The sequence below is a fragment of the Dinoponera quadriceps genome, unplaced genomic scaffold (assembly GCF_001313825.1).
Source record: "Dinoponera quadriceps isolate SergipeBrazil2010 unplaced genomic scaffold, ASM131382v1 scaffold1782, whole genome shotgun sequence".
Taxonomy (NCBI): domain Eukaryota; kingdom Metazoa; phylum Arthropoda; class Insecta; order Hymenoptera; family Formicidae; genus Dinoponera; species Dinoponera quadriceps.
The window spans coordinates 1511528-1535080 of record NW_014555947.1 but is presented as its reverse complement, the minus strand read 5'-3'; the positions used below and the strand labels follow the sequence as shown (position 1 = coordinate 1535080).

Here is a 23553-nt window from a genome sequence, read left to right as displayed (position 1 = left end):
GGGAATGCGATTAATGGTTATCCGTTCGCGTTTCACCAAGCTCTCTTTCACTCGCCAAAGGGACGACGTAATGGCCGTGGAACGCGCGTTAAAAATAATTTCGAGCGCGCGGCCCTTTAAAAAACGAACGTTCACGCGGAGTCGTCGTCGTCGTTGTGAAATACGATCGCGGTTGAGTGTCACTCGTTATATTCCGACACAAAGGGTTAACGCGCGACTCGAGCGATGACCCAGAGTTAACCCAAAGTTAACCGAGGGCATTCTCAGAGTTGGCCCAGGGTTAGCCCTTGTCTCCGGGAAATAAATAAATCATTTTGAGTGGAAGAACGCGAGGGTCCCGGCTGTGCGCCAGCTAACCGGTAGGGCCGATGCAATTTGCCAGCCATCATCTTTTAATACGCATGACCAGTGCCCTTCCTCTTTATTAAGTTACGCCGGAAACGCGAAAGAGAAATCCAAATTTTAAGTAACTTACGCGACTAGCAAGACTTGAACTTCTCCGCTCGAGAGATTTTTTTTTTCAAGAAATAACGTTGCCCGCGCAAAAAAGATCTGCTCGAGTACTTTCGAGAGACGCAATCTATTTCCAGACTCTGCATTCATTATATCGTTTGTATTAATTAGAAAAAATTCCATGACCATTAGAAATGTCAAATTACACTCGTGACGGTTAACAAGACACTTTCGACAATAAGACAGAGATTATTCGCGGGCAAAATAAAATCTTAATTTTATACTACTCTCTAGATCTGTTATATTCATAGCCAAAACTGCACGAACTCTCTTAATTTTACCCGGCATAAATAGAAGCAGAGAGGAATATATTGATGTAAAATTTTTCCAAAACGTTCCCGCTTATGTTAATATTATATCGAATGAGAGCACATCGTGGCAATATTTTTCTTTCTGTTTAAGATTGCTTGAAAAACAGGCGGACCGAGCAGATACTTTTTTTTTTTCGCTCTCATTACAGATAATGTAATGCGATGTAAAACAGTCGGTCACAGGTCGGCCGATGATTGTTTTCACTCACCGTTTCGATGGCTTCCAGCGCCGCTTCAGCACTCCCAGCATGAGGAAACCGACGAGAACAAGACCTAGGCACCAACGGGTCTCCGACTCGCAGCTACGTATGAAGCACCACCACCAACACAACCGATCACTAGAGACCACACAACCACCGGATGACCTCGTCGATCTTTCCGGGGGATCTCTATCGGCCCGCACGAGTCACACCATGATCTCCCCCATGAGTGAGTTCTTTTTTTCGCGCGTCTCTCTCGAGTCTCTCACGTTGTTCGACACTGGCCGATCGCTCGATTTCGCGACGGTCGATCGATCGAGCTGGCCGATTCAACTATGGATGGATCGTCGTCCGTTCAACTCTTTCGCGAAATCACCACTTTCAGTCACGGTACGGCGGATCGCGCTCTACGGCTCCTCTTGTCATCCTTGTTACTGCGCGCCCTTATTCGCCGGATATCTGGGAACAGAGTGACAAAGGCAAAGGTAAGATCATCGCGGAGATCAAATGCGCGCATAACTGGAAGTGTACGGAACGTGTTAAACGTGTGTCGGTAGAGAAATTCTCTTAATTTCTCTTCTCTGCAAGAGAACATCTTTTCTACGGAAGAAAACGATCGATTCTGACTTTTTCAATGTTAAATAATCTAGCAACGACGGTGAAATTATTCTCGGAATATCTTCACCCGTATAATTTTGATTGTAAATTAAATGAGAAATAAAACTGCGTGCGAAAAATGAATATATACACGGAGAAAGATAATTTACTGGCACAGCAAATTTTATACTGTCCCAGCAAAATCTATCAGTCGTTATGGAGGTAATCAAACGATTTGTTAAGAATATTAATTGCCATTCGCTGGATTATTTTGCTGAATCTACAAATTATCTTGCTAAGAACAAATCAGTAAATATGTGAAAACATTATTTTATTACGTACCCTAAAACGAATTCACTCAGTAGAATATTTTCTATCCTGGCAACAAAACTGCTCTAATTACAAATGATTCGTTAATTTGGTCATACCGATTAAATTTTATTGTTATCACAAGGATTGTGCAGTAGCAACAATGGTTTCGCTATAACAGTAAAATTACTTTTCTCCGTGTACGTGTAAAAAAAAGGTTATATTAAGTTCATTGTCAGAAAACGAAAAGTATCTACCGAATGAATTTTTTTTAATCTGTGAAACTGTTCCGCGCGAGTTCGTCGAAACGTCACATAGATCGAAAATATTGTTTTAGCCCGAAATTAAAGCCCATGCGATATATGTGAGCGCAATGGAGATATTATTTTTCGCGGAAGATAAATTCCGAAGCCGATACTTTGTCACGTGTTGTTTCGCCGACGGAAATTCGAAAACAGGTAACAACGATTCTGCGCGATCGTTAAATACACATTTTACATGAAATGTTACGCGGATGATAATTCACTTTTTCCATTGGCACGGCACGGCACGACACGGCGTTGCTCCATTTTACGACGCGAAGGCAAACGCGCGTCACGTAACACAACACGGCCGCGAAGATTCTATTTGCCATTCACAAAGGATCGTATAAATAATAAAGCGCGTCGTTCGGAAAATATTTATACTGCCGTCGCGGAATAATTTATGGCCCTTAGCGACTCGACATCGCAGACGAAAATTTGATCGATAACACCGCTTTCTCAAAGAGACGTCCTAAGTGTGACGCGCACTTTTATTTGAATATCGAAAATCACTTTTACATCGCTACCTAATTGACCGACGAGAATTAAGCTCGAACGTTGTGCGGAACCCGTTGATTAAGGGTCGAATAATAAATCACGTCCCTTTAATTAAGACGATAATTAATCGACAGCGCTCTAGATGAAAGAGAGAGAGAGAGAGAGCGCGCGCTCTTTTATGAACCGGTCGGGAAAATTGGCTCACCTCGGAAAAAACGCGTTTTCCCTGGACGGAGAGCAACGGCGATGCTCTTATTGTGAATTATCGAATATGAATTTATTCCTGTTAGGAGTTGAAGATGCGTCGTTGTTATCTTACTGCGCGTAATTATATTCCGCTCGAAGCAGGCGCTCTTAATAAAAGTTGAAGCGAACGAATTTTAATTGTGTACTTTGTTAATTGGGAAATTTCAGATCGAATATTTCAATTCCTCTCAAACCAAATTATCCACCTTGAGGAATCGACGTTACGTGTTTCTTTTTTCTTACGTAGACTGAAAATTCATTGTAAGCGCTTTCAAGAAAAACTTTTCGTACACGCGTCGACAAACAAACGCGAGATATAATTTTATTTTATACGAGAGAAAAAGCGACGATTTTGCGTTTTGCGGGCACGAGTGGAATGCAAACGTCGATTTCTGACCTGCGGGGAATGACGTTTGGATCCCGGCGCGTTAGAGCGACCTTGCTTTGCTTTCTGAGATTATTGGTTTGCAACCAATGGCGATCGATACAGCTGAGCCATCCAATTGCCGCGAAATTGCGTAACCCGCGCTAAGGCTATTTCGATCGCTTAGCGCTCGGCGTGTATATAAGGGCAAAGTACAAATATGAATAGATCGAGCGGTATTTTATCTGCCGTGCCGTTTAAATCGACGACGAGTGTCATAATGTACCGGCGTGATATACGAACGCAAATAATACGACCGTAATGACTTTGCCGGCAGACGGATGCTAAAAAGAGCATCGTGGAAGATTAATGACTACCACGGGGAGAATTGTCGTACAATTCGAATCGTACTTAGGAAAGTATACACGCGAGCAATGTATCGCGGATACCCACCTTTCGCTTCGGAGAGATGTGGAAATAAATCGCACGCACATAAAATTAAAAGCTGACATTATCCCCGTGTGTCATTAATAATACGTCCCGCATTATGAGTAACATGTCGTATCGTTCCGATAATTTTCCGAACGATAGAGGTATATTTCGCGAGTTTTCAATAAAGTGAAGCAGATCGTTGTGCATCTAGTTTACAATCTGGCGAGTTAACGTATCGCTATCGCCGTCGACGGAACGAAGAGCTGGTTTTTGTTTAATGACCTTGCTCCACGACATTCAAGGGGATACTCGTAGAACGCGAGATTCCGCGCTTCTAATCAATGGACTGTTGCAGAATTTTCTCTGTATACGCGTTATCGCCTCGTTATCGGCCTATTAGACACGCTAGACACAGTTATAATGAAAGATTCATTCTGTTAATTAATATCAACTTACTAAGAAAAAAGACCTATTAATACACTAATATCCGAACCGGTTGTAATAATATCTCTCGCGGCAATTTATTCGCACGTTATAATAGCGTCGAGCGACGCGATAAATCTCATTAAATGGTCGCAGATCGACAGTGGGATCGCGTGTTGAGGATAAAATTCGGATATCGTGGCATTATCGTACGCCGAAACGCACTCTTGAAATGTTCATGTCAAATTCGAGGCGAATTGATGTCCAAAATGGTCACCGATTAATTGACCGAATATTCACGAACTATGCCGCCGCGCAATGTTCGAAGACATGATATTTGACACATTCCCGTGATCCAACTGTTCTCACCCGATTCGTTCTCTGAAAATTCCGACGAAATTCGATTTCAACATTTAAACGTCCCCTGCTCGAAGCGATTACGATGTATTATGATATATATATATATATCTAAGTCTAAAATACTCGACTGTTTACGCGGCGATTCACCGCCCGGTCGCGTTTCCGGCTTGACCTCCGCCGACTTGTACACCCCGAAGCGACATGGCCGAGAGAGAGAGAGAGAGAAAGTAATTACCACCAAGAGCGTTGATCACCGGGAACGCGTCGAGATGCATGCACGCATGAACAGGTTCCATCGATAATGGCCGCTCATCGATCAAGTTCCGCGCGAAACGACGCCGATACTTCCGATAGCGCGCGCACTTCACCCCGATCGCTTCCGCCTCGAGGAGAGGATCGAACCGCCCACGATCAAAAGCGCCTACATAGAGCACGACCGGCTCCAGCAGCCGGGATCACCGGAACGATCAATAAACGCGTACAATTTCGGAACTGGAGCATCGCGCTGGTTCTTCGCGAAACATCCGAGCAGCCGTTGATCAAGAGTCTCTTTCTAGGCGCATGCGTGGACGATCATGTGACGCCCCTTCGGATCGTTCAAATTTGTCGAAAGTGCAGCGTGATGCAAATATGGCGGAGCGTAACGGACGGATACATCGATCGGGCCGGCTCACCTCATTTCGCCGGCTCCGCGGGGTCCAAGGGCAGCGCAGCCGCCGGGTCAAGAAGGAGGATCCGACGCCACCAGCTCAGGAGTTGTGCGGCGCGATCGAGGATCCTGCTGGTACGGCCGGCTTCCTACGCATCCCGCTCCGAAAACGACGCGAGGCACGACGTCTGTGCGACGGGCGCGCGCCACGGGACGACGTTCTCGAAATTCGACCCGGTGACCGCGATTCGCGCGCGACGTACGGAGCGAACACACGAGGAGAACGTGAGCGGGCGGGGTACTCGACGACGGGGCTGCGTAAATTCACCGGAACGCGCGAAACGAAGCGACCGCGGAAACGCACCGTGCGCACGTCGAACTCGGACTGAGCGCCTGTGAGAGACGGAGAGGACACGCGCCGAGCGCCCCCCCACTCGCCAGCGCGCGCACTGGGAGGCTCCCCTCCGTCCGGCTGGGCAGCCGACCTTCTCCCACCACGGCGAGCGACGACAGGTGCGGCGAGAGTCTCCCCGTGAGCCGAGCGAGTCCCGAGATCGGTACGTAAGCAATGCCCACTTTTTTTGCCGATGTTTGGAAACGACATTGTCTCATCCGCGCCGACGACGTTTGTTTTGACTACGGGTTTTGAGCGGCTGCGCAAGATCCAACGACGCGGCGAGTCTCGGACGAGAGATGAACGGGACTGAGATCCATGCTTGAGATCGGTGAGTGGATCGCTCAGCTCGGAAAGGGAAATTGGTATTTCAAGGCGCACGGCGCTTAGCACTTATCAATGTGTTAAAATGCATATGTCGCTTGTAAAGTTTGCGTCTTAACGTAAATTTTTCACATTCGAGGTGTGTGAAACGTTAATAATGGCCGATACGAATCGTAGGATGGGACGAGCGTCAATCGGTTACCGCGTGAAATTAGTCAACGGTTACGCAAAATGTCGACGCCATAAACATATTCAAAATATCTCAATCGACCAATCACGCCACTTCGTGACGAAAGGGACGACTGAAAGGGATGCTCGGTGCTTCTCCGGATATCTTCTGCCAACATTGTCGAGAAAATGAATTGTAATAAGGTAAGAATCTTTTTTATACAATTAACGAGAATTCGTGAAAATAGTACACAAAATAAAGAGAGAGAGAGAGAGAGAGAGAGAGTGCTAGATTCAAATAAATAATTACTTTAATACTTTTCAGCAAATTTTTACTTGAATAAAGGAAATATTTTACTTGTGTAATGTACTTGGAAAATATTTTACTTGAATCAAATAAACTTGAATTTACCTGGAATATACTTGAATTTACCTGGAAAATATTTTACTTGAATCAAATAAATATTACTTGATAAATATTACTTCAAGTAAAATAATCTTGTTAAAATTTTTGTGTTACATTTTTAATATACCTGTTGATTTAACATATTATGTTAACATATATGTTGATTTAACATATTACGTTTATGCTATCTCCATATATTTTGTGTCGAGTCGATATTCAACATGTGTAAATGTTAAAGTAACACTTGTAAGTGTTAAAATAACATATTTTATACTTCAATGTCGATTAACATATTGTAGATATTACATTTTTGCGTTAATTTTTTACATAATATTTGTATTACTTTTCGGCATATTTACCTTGTGTTAAACTAACATAAACATTTGTGTGGATGAAAAAAAATATAGCACATATAAAATATGTTAAAGTTAACACAAAATTTTTTACAGTGTGATTCACCCGATGCACGTGGACGCAACACACGGCACTGGCGTGAGCTCAGCTTAAGGCACTGACACCGAACACTTCCGCGATGCAACGGCACATTTTTTCGGACGCCGAGAGATGTAAGGTGCATCGGTAGCGTTATCTTATCGCGAGCGATTTTCACTAATGCATTCCGACGTCGTAAAACGTACAGTCGAAGAGGAGTCGTGCGCTTCTGTCAATGGCAAGATTACACCTCATTGTGCGATACCTGCATCCAGAATGCACTTTGGTCATTCGACACCGTTGTTCATCGTACATTTTCGTGTGAAATTCCGCATGAAATGAATTTCCACGTGAAAAACGTATCAAAATAAGCGACGATCCTCCTCGTGGTGCTATGGTGACTCGATACGCATGGCTAAAAGCGACGTGCGATAAGATAAGATAAACAACGTGTCTCGCGCTTGTGTTGACCGAAACTCTTGGCATAGGCGCGCGAAAATATGCCACCGAATTGATCGTGTATCTCACAAAATGTGGTACATCGCGCCAGACGGCAAATATTTTCGCTCTATTGCGAGAAAAGAGAAAATAACCCTCAGAGCTGTCGATTCATTAGGCATGAGGATGAACGATGAGCGCGCTCGTCGTGCGCAAAATTACCCCATTGAATCGACGATGAAAAACTTTTCGACGTGTTTTTACGAGACCGACTCTCGCGATTCGAGGCAAGCCGACGAGCGAACGAGCGAGCGAGCGCGTAATTGCAGATTGCCGCTTCTTTAAGTACGATTCCGCGCGCAATTTGTCGGATACGTTAGCGACCATTTATCACGCGCTGCAAAATTAATTTAGATGCGTACAACTACGCCGCAACGCAGCGACGGTAGTAGCGTTAATGCCGACGGTATACGAGACCCTCGGACATTTAACATCTGTCTACGCCATGCATATACGCACGCTTACGCGCCTATGCAAATTCACGTGTTTTACTCCCTTGCAGCATCCATTCGAAACGGAGCAGTGAAATCGCGCGAATGCCGGTTAACGTATTCACGGTACAAAGATATACTGCGACTCGCCCGCGGCAATAATCGCGTAAAAATGCGAAACACACATTTTCTTGCGCCCAATCCTGCGCACGCTCGCGTCTCCACAGATTTTCATAAATCATATTCATAAACACGCTGAGGGGCTTTATTGAACCACGAGACGCCTGAGAACAATTATCGTTCGCGAAAAATACTACAAGGCTCTTTTGTGATTGCAGCGACACACTGCAAAAGTCGATAATTACGTCACGCGAAGTTTGAGTATCTTTTAACTCCTCCTCATCTTTTCGTCACATTTTATTTTAAAATATTTGGACTCTCTTCCAGTATTACGTGACATATGGAATTACTTCACCCTTCTCTTGCCGCCACCACCATTATATTACTAGATCTTTGGATTCACGAAACTAAACATCGCATGTTTTTTGAAAAATTTGTGGCAATTATTATTTTTAAAATAGATTATTTTTTTAAAAGAGAGAAAAGTATAAGAAAAGACAATATTAATTCTACACTAGAAGAAGCAGAACATTTTGCATGCTTTAAGGAAAGAATTCTATGTCCAATTATTCGAGATTTAACAATTATAAGATCTTAATTTTTCGCTTGGGTTAATTTGACTCACAACTGCCAAGCTAAGATTAACACAGAGCCAAAATGTCGACTCAGGTTTTCTCGATTTCACTTTAATATCGTAACTCTCCGAATTTTGGCGGCAACCGAAAAAGAGCACGGTCATTCCCGATGCAAATATATGCATGAAAGCATGCGTCAAGTTTTCCGGCGTATTTCGCCGCGCCAATCCTCGCCGAACGTCCATCCTCGGAAATGAGCGTATTTTTAAATTCAAATGAGATTTAGCCCGGCTTCGCGCCGTCTAAATTTGCACACGCGAATGCCGTCGCCACGGCCGTCTTCGTTCTCCTCGTGCCCGCTAGCACGGTGGGCGTTAATCGCAACATACAACGGCGTGCCAATTGTTTCAACCCTGACTCACCCGGTTCCGGATTCACGCTCGTTTCTCGTCCGAGTTCGAGCGACGCCGAGCACAGCTGAGCCGGTTTCGGCGACGCTCCTCGCCGGATGCATCGATTTTTCCCGCTGCCGCCTGCACCGCGCAGCGCCCGATGCAGCTCGGATGCATCGCCTTGCACGGCTGGATTACTTGCCAACATCCCTTCCCATCCAGCCCGCGTACTCCGTCGAGCGGAAGGGTGAAAACGCGGGCAACGTTCCACCGAAAATTTTGACAGCCGCTGAAGCTGACATAAAAGACGGTTTCATCTGAGAGGGAGAGGAAGTTTCTGTTATGTTTCGCGCTTCGTTTTTCGTCCTTCGCTCGTGCATGCGCGCGTATGTGTGCACGGCGAACTTCGCCGGAGAGAAAACGTTGTAGCCAGAAGAATGGGGCTTCTTTAAAAAGCTCAGGCGGTAATTAGCGCAGGATTTATACCGGAGATTTATACCGGATTTTCGTAGGATCTTAACGCGAAATTAGTTCGGTGTAAATTTAACCCCGGAATTAGTACGGAATTAGTGCAATGACCCTATGTGCGAAAAAGAGAGAGAGAGAGAGAGAGAGAGAGAGAGAGAGCTTTGCATGGAAAGTAATTTTGTAAGAACTTCAATGCAGAATCGAAACGATACTCCCGTGGGCATTTGATAGGAAGTTAATCACCTGCGTTATTCACGGTATTAAGCGCGATACATTGTGCAACGACTGAGATCTTCGTATCGTGAGCGACGCAATCACACTATCGAGGAAACCGCGGGAAAAAGGGGGAGGGAGGGGGGAATCATTTCTCATCGAGAGACAGGATCAAAGAATTCGGGGTCAAGTTCAGCCGGCGTGAATGATGGCCCGAACGAAAGAAGCTGCAGGTGAACGTCGCCGATGCGGCTGGCCACGTTAACGACTGCGGGACTGGTTTCTCAAGATTTCACGGCCCTTCGGACAGGTAGTCCCCCCGCAGGACATGCGCGAGCAAGGGTGGAGGAAATTGAAGGGCTTGAGCTCGCTGAACCCGTCATTGAAACTGATCGCTCGACGCGGGCGGTATCGCTCTTCGCGTCTTATTCATGAGCGATCGTCTACTTTCGAACGATCATGCCGCGTCTCCGCGATGGCCCACCTGTGGACCCGAAATAACACCGTGGAATTGTAACTACGAATCGAGGCGCGTCGCGCGTTCGTCAGCTCTTAAGTGCGCAATATATCACACTTTTGATATCAGGGTTGAACCGTGGACTCTTAAAGACCTGGAGCTAATAATTTTCTCGGGTTTCGGCGACGAGCGTAATTAAGCCGAAATTTGTTAACAAAAATATGTCTCCAATCTTAAGAAATTAACGAATATTTCTCAGTGACAAATTTATTATGAAAATTAAAATAGGTGGTTTTGAAATATTTCATATATGCCCGTGATACTCTATCGATTTTTATAAATTCCACGTAAAAATCAATACTGAAACATTCATTCTTTCATTGATTATTTTGAATTAGGTTTATATACAATTTCTATCTTTTTTCTCTTTTTTTTTCCTGGGGGCCTCTGTTGCTGCCTTAATTATTATATAACGCGATTTCGCAAATGGAAAACTTTACGTACTTGAAGGTAGCTCACAAGTATTCTATCTCTTGCCTACAAGACGATGTCTATTCGACAGTTTTACTATCTAAAGGGACTCTCGGAAAGTAAAACTTTCAAGCTAGCGTCCAATGAAAGTTTCATACTCCACTCTATGTTCGACGGACATTTCTACACGCGAGTGGCTCTTAGATAATAAAATTCTCACAAGTTAGACACAGCGAGATCTCTTACGTAGATTGCAAATAGATTCTACACAAATTAAAGCAAATTCCAGTCCCTGTGCAGGTTGTCGTTTTTCACAAAAGTTTTTCACTCGTTAGGTGTTACAAAAATGTAGGACTTCTTTGTTAACATATTTGTTAGCTTGAAATTCATATTTATTTATTATCAATTGTAAAAGATGGAACAAATCCGTTCGAAACGTATCCAATAGACGCAACGCATCCTATCTGTAGTCACATCATTCTCCGACTATATTTTCAAAATAACGATGAAGAAATTAATAATTTCTGTTGATCTTCTCATTATAGTTTTCGAGCTGAGTTTCGAGAGAGAGAGAGAGAGAGAGAGAGAGGCGGTGGCGGCGGCGGCGAAGGTTGATCTTATTCAAACATCCCCCGTTGACTTCCGTCCGCGGCGAAGTTATTCCACGTTATTCGTGCGCGTTACAGGGTAAGTACTTCAACTAGCGATCTTTATATATTTTGATCCCCCGGAGGAAATAACCCGGAGGAAAATAACGTTTCAATATTGCGGGAGTACAAGTTGAATTAAGTTTAAACAATGTCAGAATGAAGGACTTCGTCGTACCTGTACGTCACTCGTCTCACGATCAATCGGTCATCGTTGTCCAGTGTGACATCACGGGGAAACGAGTCGGGCGACATTGCAAAGCGGAAACGATAGGAAGTCGTAATTGATTTTCGGCCGATGCACTCGCGTCAGTCTCATCTATACACTCGGCACGCAGAGGAAGAGAGTGAACGAGAAAGAAGCAGAAAGACAGGGAGTATCGAATACGCCTTTCAGTCTTTCATTCACTGTCTCTCCGCGAGGCCGTACCATCTGGTCTTCCACCTGCGCCCAACCAACTGTTTCTTTACCATTGCGTCGCAACCAGAGCGAATCCGGTTTTCATTTGGGCCCCTTGCAGTATTTTATCTCGCGACGACAAGATAGCGAGCCTGGCAATATCGATGCATGTTTAAAAGCCTCCTTCTCTCTTTCTCTTCCTCTCGATCCTTTGTGCGGTCGAAATTTTGCACTTCGCTGTTAAAACAATCGAAGATTCCACCGTGCGACATTCACGTCGCGCCGATATTTGCCCGGACATCACAGGAAATTATCTCGTGGGTAATCTTCTGAATGCGAGCATCTCAGTTTGTGCCGTTTAGTTACGACATAAAATTTTTCTTTCGATTTCTCCTGAACTTTTACAGCTTCTACGGCGAATGTGCAGGAAATAATGAGCTTGTATAATAAAATTTTTAATAAAATTTAATGTAATAAAATTTTTTTCCTGCTGTGCGGAGAAATATTATGAACTTCAAGCTTACGTAATGCCAACGTCTGCATACGAAGTATGCATAATAATACTCTCGTAAAATAATGATTGGCCATTGGTTGTGTGTTGCTCCTTTTTTCCTCATATATACGTACGTACCACGTAGGATCAATACGACCCCATGAGGGTTAAATGAGGGGCGTAATAACCCTTCCGAGCCTTTGTCGAACGATGCCCGGTACAATATTACAACGTGATTTCGTGTTGCGCAAGCTTCGTCGAACTCTCCTTTGATCATTTCTCAAACAAGAGAACACACAACGAGGACAATAAAATAGGCGTACTCGGCGCATATTATCTCTATATGACTTTCTGCAACATAATTTATATAGGCGGCCTTTTAACATAACGAAATAAATAAAATAGATTTCTTTGGATTTAACATACGTTGTATGTCTGTTTGACATAAATAATATAATTTAATATCGAATATCATTTTGTTTAAATGAAAATGTTATTGTTTTACTAAAGTAAATCATGTTTTTTAATAGAAAAAACAATATTAATCAGAAAAAATAATATTCCGTTTTTTTCAATTAAAAAATCCACTTCATCGAGTATTAAATATTGTTCCATTGGAAACAAGGACATTTTTTTATATTTTTCCAATATATTATTACTTTTTTACAATAATTTATTGCTTAGGACAATTATTGTAATATTTAGATGAAAATACAAAAGAAATATGTTATTTGATATAAAACATTTATTGTTTAAGAAACTAAGCAATTCTATTTGTTGTATCAAGCAAATTTATTTCAATTAAATAAATTTCGTCAAAAGTCTAAAGAGATCTTTTTTCTCTGTGAACAGAAAACCTACTTTACAATACTATTTCTTTTCTTCTTAACTTTCGTGCTAGACATCTGTTAGACAATTCTGTTTTTCGCTCAAAGATAAAAAAATTTATTAGACAAAAAAAGAAGTGGTTCCGGCCGGGATCGAACTGGCGACCTTCTGCGTGTAAAGCAGACGTGATAACCGCTACACCACGGAACCGTGAGGATACCCTTCGATTATCATGTTCAAAGCCCTGAGTCACTGCACTTTTTTAAATGTAATTTAAATTTTTCAATAATCACGCGACTTTTTATATAGATCCATCAATAGAACAGAATGTACGTGAATTATAAATGAAAAAATTATTTCCAAGGTGTTCACTTATATGTCATCTGCACTCGACCGATAAACTACGCACACTTCATTTCAAGTCACACAGATGGCAATCGTGATCCATTCTTACGTATCGAATGTGGATCGAATACTTTTCTTACGACTTTGTAAGTAAGTTTGTTAAATTACGTTTACCATGTTTTCCATTTCACTTAGAATGATATTATATAATATATAGTGAACATAGTGCAAGATAGAAATCGGATTTCATAATTATACGATTCCTCTATCTTTCGCCCGTCTTCTTAGTCGTTTGCCTGATAAAAATATTCTTTTGCAAAAATATCCGATTTGATTCAAATTTCTAATTTAAACATATATATTACATATATAATAAAGTAACCTATAAACGTTATTGCACTTTCATTATTTAAATTGATATAATTGAACTTGAAATTATAATTAAATTTGCGGTCAAAGGAAGGAGTAGTCGCATAGATCAAAGATACAATACGAGTCAGCATAGATAAATCCCGGAAAAGAAAGGATAGAAAACAAATGTCCTTGAAACACATCTTTTTTAGACAGATAGGAAACCGCTAATATACGTCGTCACATCGATAAACACAAATGATGAATCGCTTGATAAGTGAAAGCGAAAATATTTCTATTAAAAAATATGACATTATCAAATCAACCTTTGAAAAAACAAGTTAAGGAAAGAGGAATATTTATTACGTGGGCAAATATGAATATAAATTATTATGAAACCAATGCACAACTTCAAATTATTATTAATATTATTTGCTATTGCTACTGTTGCGTCTCTTTCAACATGCGCATATTGTCAACTCTATTATATGGCACAAATGTTTTTATGATAGAAAATCCGCAAAAAATATAACTATGTTTATAAAGATAAATATATAGGTGAAAGATGGTACTTGGTTTATCACGACAGATAAAATCCATTGGAAAAACTATACAAGCTATGACATCATAATACTTTCGCAATTATGGCTATCCAAGATATTTATACTTTTTCAGTTTTTCACTAACAGTTATCACGTTAATTAATATCCCTTTTTACACGCCAAGATATACTGATAACGCACACTAATTACTTTAATCTTTGTGGGATTTAGCACAAAAGTCACTGACAATGACCTATGAGAAGCCGTTTGTAAAGTGATAATTGTGTAAATTGTTTTATACTTTAACGATTTCTGACGCATGTGGAGAAATATTCAAAAGACGTAGAGCGTCTGAATTTGTAGGACACTTTTTAAGTTATAATAATGAAAGAGTAACTTCAATGTAGTTTCACGAGGAATCCTGTGAGAGATATTTGATTTCATTTATACATAATTGTATCTGCTAGGAACGAAGGAACAGAGCGTCGACGAGATATTTTTGCGCCAGTTAACTCACATTTATTTTACCTGTTATACATCGATTCTGTTAACGGAAAGTCGCGTTTACGAAAGTCGCGACAATCGGTTATAATCTTTTACTCTATGTACAACGAGTAATCGCAATATCACATAAATAAGACATCACTTATAGTGCAGCAGAAAAGAATATGTTCAGATATATTATAAGATAAGACGTATCATTTAAGAAAGACATTACTGGTAAGACTAATGTGTGTCACAAGAAACACAGTTGTCAAAGAATCGACGAACAGTCTTGATCTTCGTGTGTGAAGTTTTCCCAAACTTTTCATTCTGTCCGTTATCGAGCGTGTAATTAAACCAAAAAGCACGCGATGACCAGGAAGAGTGACCAGGAAGATCCAATGCAACGCAATGTACGACTGTGGATTCAAGCCTTTCATATTCTCAGTAATTTCATTTTAGCCGTAAGTGTATTGCAATATTTATTATAAAAAACACAATAAATATTATTATATTATTGTGTAATTTAATTGTTATCTCTTCGAAAATAAAAGTTTTTAGGAAAAGGTGGATTAGCCCTGAGTATTATCAGCCAAGTGAAATTATGCGACGAATTGACGCTGTTGCATCACTATCAGAGCATAAACGTCTACGTTTTCTTGGTCTGTTCAATCATACTGATTTTGATCAGTTGGCTTGGTATTTTTGCCGGTGCAAAAAATGACTATAAATCAACGGTGGCGGTAAGCGCGTTAAATCATCCCCTGTGACACGAAACAATGTGCGCGACGGATTGCATTTTATCATAATTTTGATGCGTCGTGTCTCTTGGTATGCGCGATTTACGATCGTTGAAATTGCTGACGTTAAAATTGCACATTGGTAAAATTAATTCGCCCAAAATGTTTATTCACGGTACTCTTTAATTTTATCCGCTCCGACAGAGAACGCACGGAAATATATTGGAAAATATTAACGTTACCACAAAGCACGAAAACCGGTACATTCTCTCGTACAGATTATGATATTACATATTTTATCATAGAATATACTATGTTATTGTGTTATGTTATTGTGTGCGGATTCTTTATATTTTATAATATATATTATTATGCAGAGTGTCCCAAATTTTTCTTTCAATTGCTCATGTAAAATCATTAGTATATTAAACGTCGAACCTTAAACCGCTAGGTACAACAGCTAGGTACAACAGCTGTCATATACTTGTCGCTAGGTACAACAGCTGTCATATACTTGTAGATTAGGCCACTCTGAACAAAGAGTCCTGTATTATTTTGCAAATAACACGCGAATTTTTGAGATATTAATTAAAAGAAAAGTTATTAATTAAAAAAGTCTCTATATATAGCCCTTTTCAATAATTAATAACCCGAAATTTTGGTTGATTGGTGATGGCTGTTTGCAAAATGGTAAAAGATTTTTCTACTCACTTTAACCCATTCTATCTTTACACGAGCGCTCGAAAGAAAAGTTTCGAACACTCTCTATATTTGCATCATAAAACTTAACGTGTCACCTTTCATATCTTATAATATGAAAATATATGACAGAATATCAAAAATTATAATTATTTCTCAGAACGGAATACTATTAGGTGCGTTTCTAGTGGGTACTATTGCTTATACCGCTACGACAGGTGTAATCACGGATTATACGCAGAAAGGTCTTTTGCACGAACAAATGAAAAAAGATATGACTTACAATAAATACATTATTGATAAATTACATACCAAGGTGAATTTACATGTTAATTCATTATTTATTGACAAATTCTTTTATTAAATTTTTTATAATTAGATTGAATTATTTAACAAATCAACTACTTTTATTCAAAATATTATTTCAATCGATCAATATTTATTTATAATTTTTTTAAATAAAATTGGTTAATATAACTACAAATAGTGATTGTGTAAAAATTTTATTATTATTGATAATGCAAAACATAGACGAGTAATATAAATAATATGATGTATATATAATCGTATGTATGCAATATTTGTTATATAAAATTAGTAATTATTACATTTTTAACTTATATTTGAAGCTTATTGCATTATGTGTACCGGTCAAAGTTACATTTATCTCAACAGTCCTCGGTAGTATAGTGGTTAGTATCCCCGCCTGTCACGCGGGAGACCGGGGTTCGATTCCCCGCCGGGGAGGTTTATTTTTTTTTTACCGTAATTATATAAAAATTGTTTAGTTTTTCAAAAATTAATAAAAGTTTAATTAATAAAACATCTCGCATAACGTAATTAACGATTAAAAATTGTAGCTTTCCTGTTGCGGACTTCACGATGTCACTACGTGGAATACAACCATTCCTGCGTCTTGTTGCCGAAATAACGTACGAAATTGCACCTTAGGTTCCCCTTATTTGCAAACTAATGGTTGTTTTGAAGAGTTCATTCGCATATCGCGTTATTACGCTTGGCTTCTTTTCTCTGTTCTCGCATTCGCCGGGCTTATTGAGGTAAAATATTTTGGAGAAACTACCAAGTGTATGGAGTATCCTACAATTATCGTTAATGTCACGTCGACTAATTCTTCGACTAATTTAGAACTGTTTTTTAAAATTTTCTTAACACTTCTTTCTCTTATTTTGCGACTTAAATCCTTAATTAAATTATTGCACGTAGATCTTCGGGATCATACTGTCGTCTCTGCAATGCCGCATCATTAAAGATACACAAAAAAAGGAACGCGAGGTAGAGAATCTGAAAATTCCAAAGCCTGGAGCAATATGTCGTCCATTCATGTCCATTAATGTCGGAAACGAGGATAACGAAGAGAAAAATGATATGGAAAAGAAAAAAGAGGAAGAAAAGGAAAAAAGGGAAAAGGACAAAGGAGAAGAGGAAATAGGGGAGAAGGAAAAAGAGAAGAAAAAAGAGGAGAAACAAGAAGAAGAGGGAAGAAAATTAGAAGAAAAGAATAAAGGAAGAAAGGAAGAAAAGAAAAAGCAAAAAGAGACTAAAGACATGCCGACTGGAAAAGACGTAAAAGTCGAAATTTTGGACGGAAAAAATAATATCGAAGAGGCGAAACAAAATACATGTAGGATTACACCTGCAAGTGTTAATATATAAATATATATGTCAATGAAGTTTTGAAAAACTATTTTAGTAACTTGTGAAATATTTTTTAAAATATATAATATATAAAGTCACACGCATTCACAGCTTTTCTTCCCAATAGCAGATCGCTTGACAGATTTCATTATATCCCATCGTTTGAAATGAAATTAATATTGAAATATTTAATATGTTATAAATAAAAAAGTTTTAGGTTATTTTTGCAACTTTTCATTAAAATATATCGCTAAGAAACAATCAATTTAAAATCCGTAAAAAAATCTGCTGTTAGAAGAAAAATTGATGAAACTAAGATACTTTATCGATATCTTTTATATTCTTACAATTGATTCAACATTCTTTCCATCGTGGAATATGATTAATAATGAATATTTTCTAATTTACAGAAACACGTGACAAATATCTCAGTAAATGTCTACTGAGGTGCTTAACAAGAAATCTTGCGAGAGTCAGGACTTCGTAAGTTAACAAATCTTTGTTTCCTAAATGCGGAGCTTTTGAAAATACTAGATTATTGATATTAAACTTTAATACACAACGCATACATCAGACATTTTATTTTCGCAGGGGGTTACCACATTACCACTTATTTATAAATAATAAATATAAAATGATACTTGTGTATATGTGTATGTATAATATAGACAAAACAATGATTATGCTGGATTAAAAATATCTCTAGCTATTATCGTATATCAAAACGATGGCAATATACACCCATCAAAATTTGTCAAAGATAAAATATATCTCTTGTAACAACATACATGACTAACGTAATATACGCTTACGATCTACATTTTGTGTAAGTTCTAATCTAAAAAATCTGTCATTCATAATTAAAATAAAATAAAATTGAATAAATGGAGTCTCTGATAAGTAAAAGATTGCAAGATCAAAGTATCAGCGCGATATGTATAAATATAAAAAATATACATAAAATATTTTATAAATATATATCGACAACACCAATTATTTATGATTATCCTGTGTTATCTGATAATATTTTGCATATATTATAATTACGATCTATAACATTCAACAACGTATTTTCGCGTCAATCGAGAACAATCATTTCAATATGTAATCGAAACAATAGAGAAATTTAATGTTTATCTATTCTAAAGAAATATCTCTCTCCAATTATTCAGTTTACGCTTATTGCTTACGCGTATAAAGGCAAAAGCACACGGCGTAATTACAAAATACACGTAACATAAACGTATCGGGTATGATTACCGAAAACTTGAAATACCTTCGTCTCTGTACCGCTCTATGAATTAAACGAATATCGCGAATGGGTAAGTCAATGCGCGAGTAAACAGTTAAACGAGGCAGTTAGCTAACGCGGTGTTCGATTCCTCGTTCCTTCGCCGATGATTGAATGTAGTTTCCCTAACAATTTGTTCGAATTGCACGGTGAATTATGCGGCTTGGTCTAACGCAACGCGAAATGAAATCAATACACCTCGTTTCATTTGTCGCCTTCCCTTTTTATGGCGGCGGCGAGGCAGCAAGCGAGCACGATGCCAGCGATCTGAAAGGAAGAGAACGTAATTTCGAGGTGGAAAGCCCGACATGTCGCCGTGCGGGGTTTTCAGATATGAGAGCGTGGCTGTGAGAAATTCAGTGATTTTTCTCGAAAAAGCATGTACAATGTATACATTAATTTCACATTAACAAGGGATATCAGCGAACTCATGCATTTATTTATCTTCCTTGTTACGCTCTAACTCGAAACTCGTTTAGTTTGATCTCGACGGGACTCGCTTCGGGTCCCGACACGGTATCACACAGGTAGCCTCGACTTATCTAAGTAAAATATCTCGCGGAACAAATAAGATAAAACGGCATTTATACTCGCCTCCACGAAAGCTATTCCGATGCCCACTCCGATCAAGACCGTGGCGCCCTTCTGGACTCGCATTTCCAGCTTGCTGAAGCATCCGTCCTTGTACACCGCCGGGATGCCGAGCTGACATATCACCTGCATATCCATGCAGCAGGAGGACGGGAAGTTTCTGAATCCATTAGCCGCGCTCCAATCATTAGGACCGTCCACGCCGCAACATTGCAGCTGTTGAGCGCACAAGTGATATTAATCGAACGATCATCGATCACGGTTTGATTCATGAATAATTTCAAGGACGGTCACGAACGGGCGATCGTGAGACGCCGCCTCGGCCAACTGGACGAAGCGAGAGGAGTTGAAGACACGAAACTGCGCCACGTTGGCGCACAGTAGTTCGCAAGAGCGACTTTAATCGCTCGCCCGTTATTCGCACGCAATGACGCTTTCGTCCGACCTAGCCTAACACCGGCGGTAATCATCAACGTGCATCGCCATTGTTTTCCTCGCTGCACGAAGGCTACATCGATTTCATCGCCTCTCGCCTTATATCGACGAACCCATTAGCGGCCACGCTCCAGATTCAGTATACTGACCTTTTTCTGCACGTTGTCCCAGGCCTGCTTGTCGGCCTCCGTGTTGTTCTTCATCGATTCCTTCAGGGTCTCCTTCATCGCCATGCTGAAATCGTTCTTGAACACCGCCGCCGCGATGCCGACCGCGAGCTCGATCACGAAGATTATTAACAGCGCGGCCGCGAACTAGATCATTTCATAGATTAATTTGCGACCCCGCAGATCGGGGAATAAACGCGGAGAAAAAGAATTTCGCTGGCACGGCAATACGTTCGTTACTTTGCTGAAGATTCGTTACGCGGAAAAAATAATTTTGCTGTTGCAGCGAAGCGTTGCCGCGACGGCGATCAAATTTAGTCGGCATAACCAAATGATCTTGCTGTCTATATATCCGGCAGATAGCAATTAACAACTCTTAACAAGTCTTTTTGCTGTCTCTATAGTAACCAACAATTTGCCGTGGCGGCGTAATATTTTTTCTTCGCGAATAAACGAGGCGCCCCGGCGAAAACACAGTTTTCAGCGTACAGATCTGCGTGGGATATAAATAATTTTTCTTTGATATCTTCATGTTATTTCGATCAATATATCATAGATTTCGCAGATGACGCTTCCGCGTAATTTATCAATGCGCAGTTGTTCCTTCAACTTACGGCGATCAACATGTTGTAATGCTCCTTGATCGCGCCGTAACAGCCTAGGAAAGCTACAATGAAAACGATAGATCCCGCAACTATAAGCACTATTGGCGGAGCCATTATCCTCCCTTCCATGAAGTGATTGAATTCGCCGACATCCGCCAACACCAACGCCCCGGCCACGATAATACCTATGCCAGATATCTGGAAAATTTAATCGTGCCGACCATACATATCTCTTCTCCTTTCCTCGTCTCTTGCTGAGTCGAAATTTCAATTCTACGTTGAATCTATTTGGTTGTACACTAAATACTTTCCTCAAAGGTCTTCTATTGTGTTCCCTTTGATGCTACAAATGGAAAGTTATTCCCGTATTCTCCACTTGAAACGTAGGATCCAAATTTCGACTCGGCTCTTCAATTTCTTTCTCAAGCAATTGAAAATCGCATCGCGTTGATTACGGAACCCTCCTTCGAGAACATTATCGAGATCCAAAATAACACTCGTCGCCGCGGCTCTTCGCGTATCAAGCTCGAATGTGTATCGACGAAGGTTCGCGGAAAAACGAATGAGAAGCACGATACATTCGTAGGAACTCGATGGGATCCGCGAAGAGGGTCGAAAGAGCGCGTTTCTCGCTCTTCGCTCACCCGCGAAGAGAATCGCTTCGTCTCACTCTACTCACCGCGAAGACCAGGTTGAAGATGAAGAGGATGTACTTGATGACGCTCATCCCGCAGGACTCCATGGTGCCGACCTGTCCCTTCGTCCGGTTGAAGTTACTTCCAAACAGGAGACGCCTCGCGGGAACTCAAAAGGCGCGACGCATAATCGACCGCTCGTGCCCCTTGCGACGGCCGTCCGGTCAGTGCGAGCGATCCAGGTAATACCTCTTCGAGTGTGGCGACGAAGGGTTTCGATCGAAATCCTCGAGCAGCAGGCCGACACGAAGAGGTAGAGACGGCCTCATTGGTCGTCCGGGCAGGGCGATGCGCGAGGTCCCACCGGCGAACCCGGCGCGTTACCAGCCCGCCATTGGTCGACATCCCGGGCAAAGGTGTTATGTGGTCGCCGATGGTAACCATGGCTACCCGGACGCACCGTTATAATCCTGGCCACTGTATTCCAGGGAGAAGGAAAAAATAAACGATGGGTGAGATAAGAGGGAGGATTGGTATTTGCGAACTCGTAAAAGCCGGCCACGAACTTCGACGGGTGAATCCACTTGCCGGGCCGAGGGTTCGGTGTCCTCTTCGGCCGGTGCCTAGCTCGCGAACCCTCATCGATCCGGAAGCCATCGGCTGACGGCGTCTCCACGCGAGATTTAGAAGATTAATCGCGGGAAGGTTCCTCGACGGAACTTCGATCGCACTGCCGATACGGCTCGCGTGTACGCGAGACGTTAACTGTTAACCCTGTTGATTCTACGTACTCATATCTGGGTTGATTAACTATTCGGTATTTTCGTTTCCTCCTTTCCTTCAATCTTCCCTTCTAACGAGTCGTCTCGAACGTTACGCGCGTGGGCTCGCTTTTCCCGACTTCTCAGTCAACTCAGTGAGTTACTCGAAATATCTCGGGAACTATTGGGCTGATTTGATTATAGTTTCGCATAGATATTCTTAGTAAGATCATCTAGTCTTTGTCGTAGCCGGATTGTTAAATATTAATTTGTGGTCAAGTTATTAACATTTTAAGTCGAAAGTTCGATTTTTCGACACAACATTTCTCTTCTTTCGCTTATAAAAAGAAAATACTACATTTAATAGATATCAAACATCCTACGACAAATATTAGATAATCTTACTAAGAATATCTATGCAAAACGACAGTGCAAATCGGCTCAGCAGTTTCCGAGATACCTTGGATATCGTTTAACGACAACGAGCTTCACGGAAGCGGTAATAACAGCGTTATATATCAACTTTTTGTAATAGGCTTCATATGTAAATAAAAGTATGAAGAAGAGTCGTCCTTCAAAAGCACATCTAAAGTCAATAATGCAATCAGCAGAAAAATTCAAACATTGGGTGTGTTTTTTGGAACCACTCGGTCGTATGCAGCCCTTTAACTGAAGGGCAAGGTGCAGCCGGGGAATGTGTCACGCCATTTTTCGCGGTACAGGCTAACTCGCGGAATGACACAATGTCGTTTCGGCGTACGCTTCAATTAACTCCGAACGCGCCGACGTTGCTCGGCAAACGAGCTCACAAATGGACGGACGCGACCGCAACAATTTTTTTTATCGGAGATCGGAAACGCGAACGTAGCGTTAAACGTTCGAGTCCTGCGCGCACAGTTCAATAATGTCACATTATTTATCCGCCGCCGATCGCTCGCGATATGGGTTACCAGCGAGCCGCGCGAATATAACACAGTTTTCCTGATTCGATATTCTCTCTCGACCGCAGGGGGAAAAAGTTCCGCCCATGTACGGAGCATTCGCGCTCGAAAATGCTTTCGTGCCGTTCGTACGTACAGACGCGGGTATATGGGTTAATAGGAGCGCACGATAAACACAGTTACCGCGCTCATTCCTCAGGTAGTTGCACCTATCTACGTAATGGTACGTGCATAATGATAACACCATTATTTAAGTTTCAGCCGCCGTGCCACTGAAACATCCTCCCCCACACTTCGTGCATTTCGCTCGATATTTATGCGACGAACGGCGAATCTCTCCGTTCACCCCTGCGCTTGATAACGCGTTAGTTTGATCGACGTTTGCGAACT

The 23553-nt window shown here is 41.2% G+C and overlaps 2 protein-coding genes and 2 non-coding genes across 11 annotated transcripts in view; 1 reads left to right on the top strand and 3 right to left on the bottom strand.

Annotated features, from left to right (window-relative positions):
• Positions 1-5621, bottom strand: part of LOC106746090 — a 259684-nt gene extending 254063 nt beyond the window's left edge. For 3 of the 8 annotated variants that reach the window (XM_014622290.1, XM_014622293.1, XM_014622294.1), the window contains exons 1-2: positions 5230-5620; positions 1034-1483 (exon numbers count right to left, since the gene is read on the bottom strand). In XM_014622290.1, coding sequence (XP_014477776.1) covers positions 1034-1074 — 41 coding nt within the window. In that variant the 5' untranslated portion in view covers positions 1075-1483; positions 5230-5620. Of the gene's footprint in view, positions 1-1033; positions 1484-4790; positions 5199-5229 lie in introns of those variants that run through there. The other 5 variants (XM_014622295.1, XM_014622296.1, XM_014622297.1 and 2 more) reach the window with 3 other exon arrangements.
• Positions 5622-13058: 7437 nt separating this feature from the next.
• Trnav-uac lies at positions 13059-13131 on the bottom strand. Its single transcript has one exon. It is a non-coding gene; the product is annotated as a tRNA-Val (tRNA).
• A 3625-nt stretch (positions 13132-16756) lies between these two features.
• On the top strand, positions 16757-16828 carry Trnad-guc. Its single transcript has one exon. It is a non-coding gene; the product is annotated as a tRNA-Asp (tRNA).
• A 1907-nt stretch (positions 16829-18735) lies between these two features.
• On the bottom strand, positions 18736-23552 carry LOC106746088 (CD63 antigen). Its single transcript, XM_014622286.1, has 5 exons — positions 21506-23552; positions 20836-21024; positions 20204-20368; positions 19623-19835; positions 18736-19295 (listed from the first exon to the last, which is right to left on the bottom strand). Exons 1-5 carry the CDS (start codon positions 21566-21568, stop codon positions 19233-19235), a joined length of 693 nt encoding a protein of 230 aa, XP_014477772.1. The 5' UTR covers positions 21569-23552; the 3' UTR covers positions 18736-19232.
• Between the last annotated feature and the right edge of the window lies 1 nt (position 23553).

Excerpts from the sequence above, each read along its gene's own strand:
- LOC106746088 (XM_014622286.1), bottom strand. The coding sequence starts at position 21,568 with ATGGAGTCCTGCGGGATGAGCGTCATCAAGTACATCCTCTTCATCTTC. Across the intron at positions 21,025-21,505 it reads TCTTCAACCTGGTCTTCGCG|ATATCTGGCATAGGTATTAT; the intron begins GTGAGTAGAGTG and ends TAAATTTTCCAG. Across the intron at positions 20,369-20,835 it reads ATTACAACATGTTGATCGCC|TTCGCGGCCGCGCTGTTAAT; the intron begins GTAAGTTGAAGG and ends GAAATGATCTAG.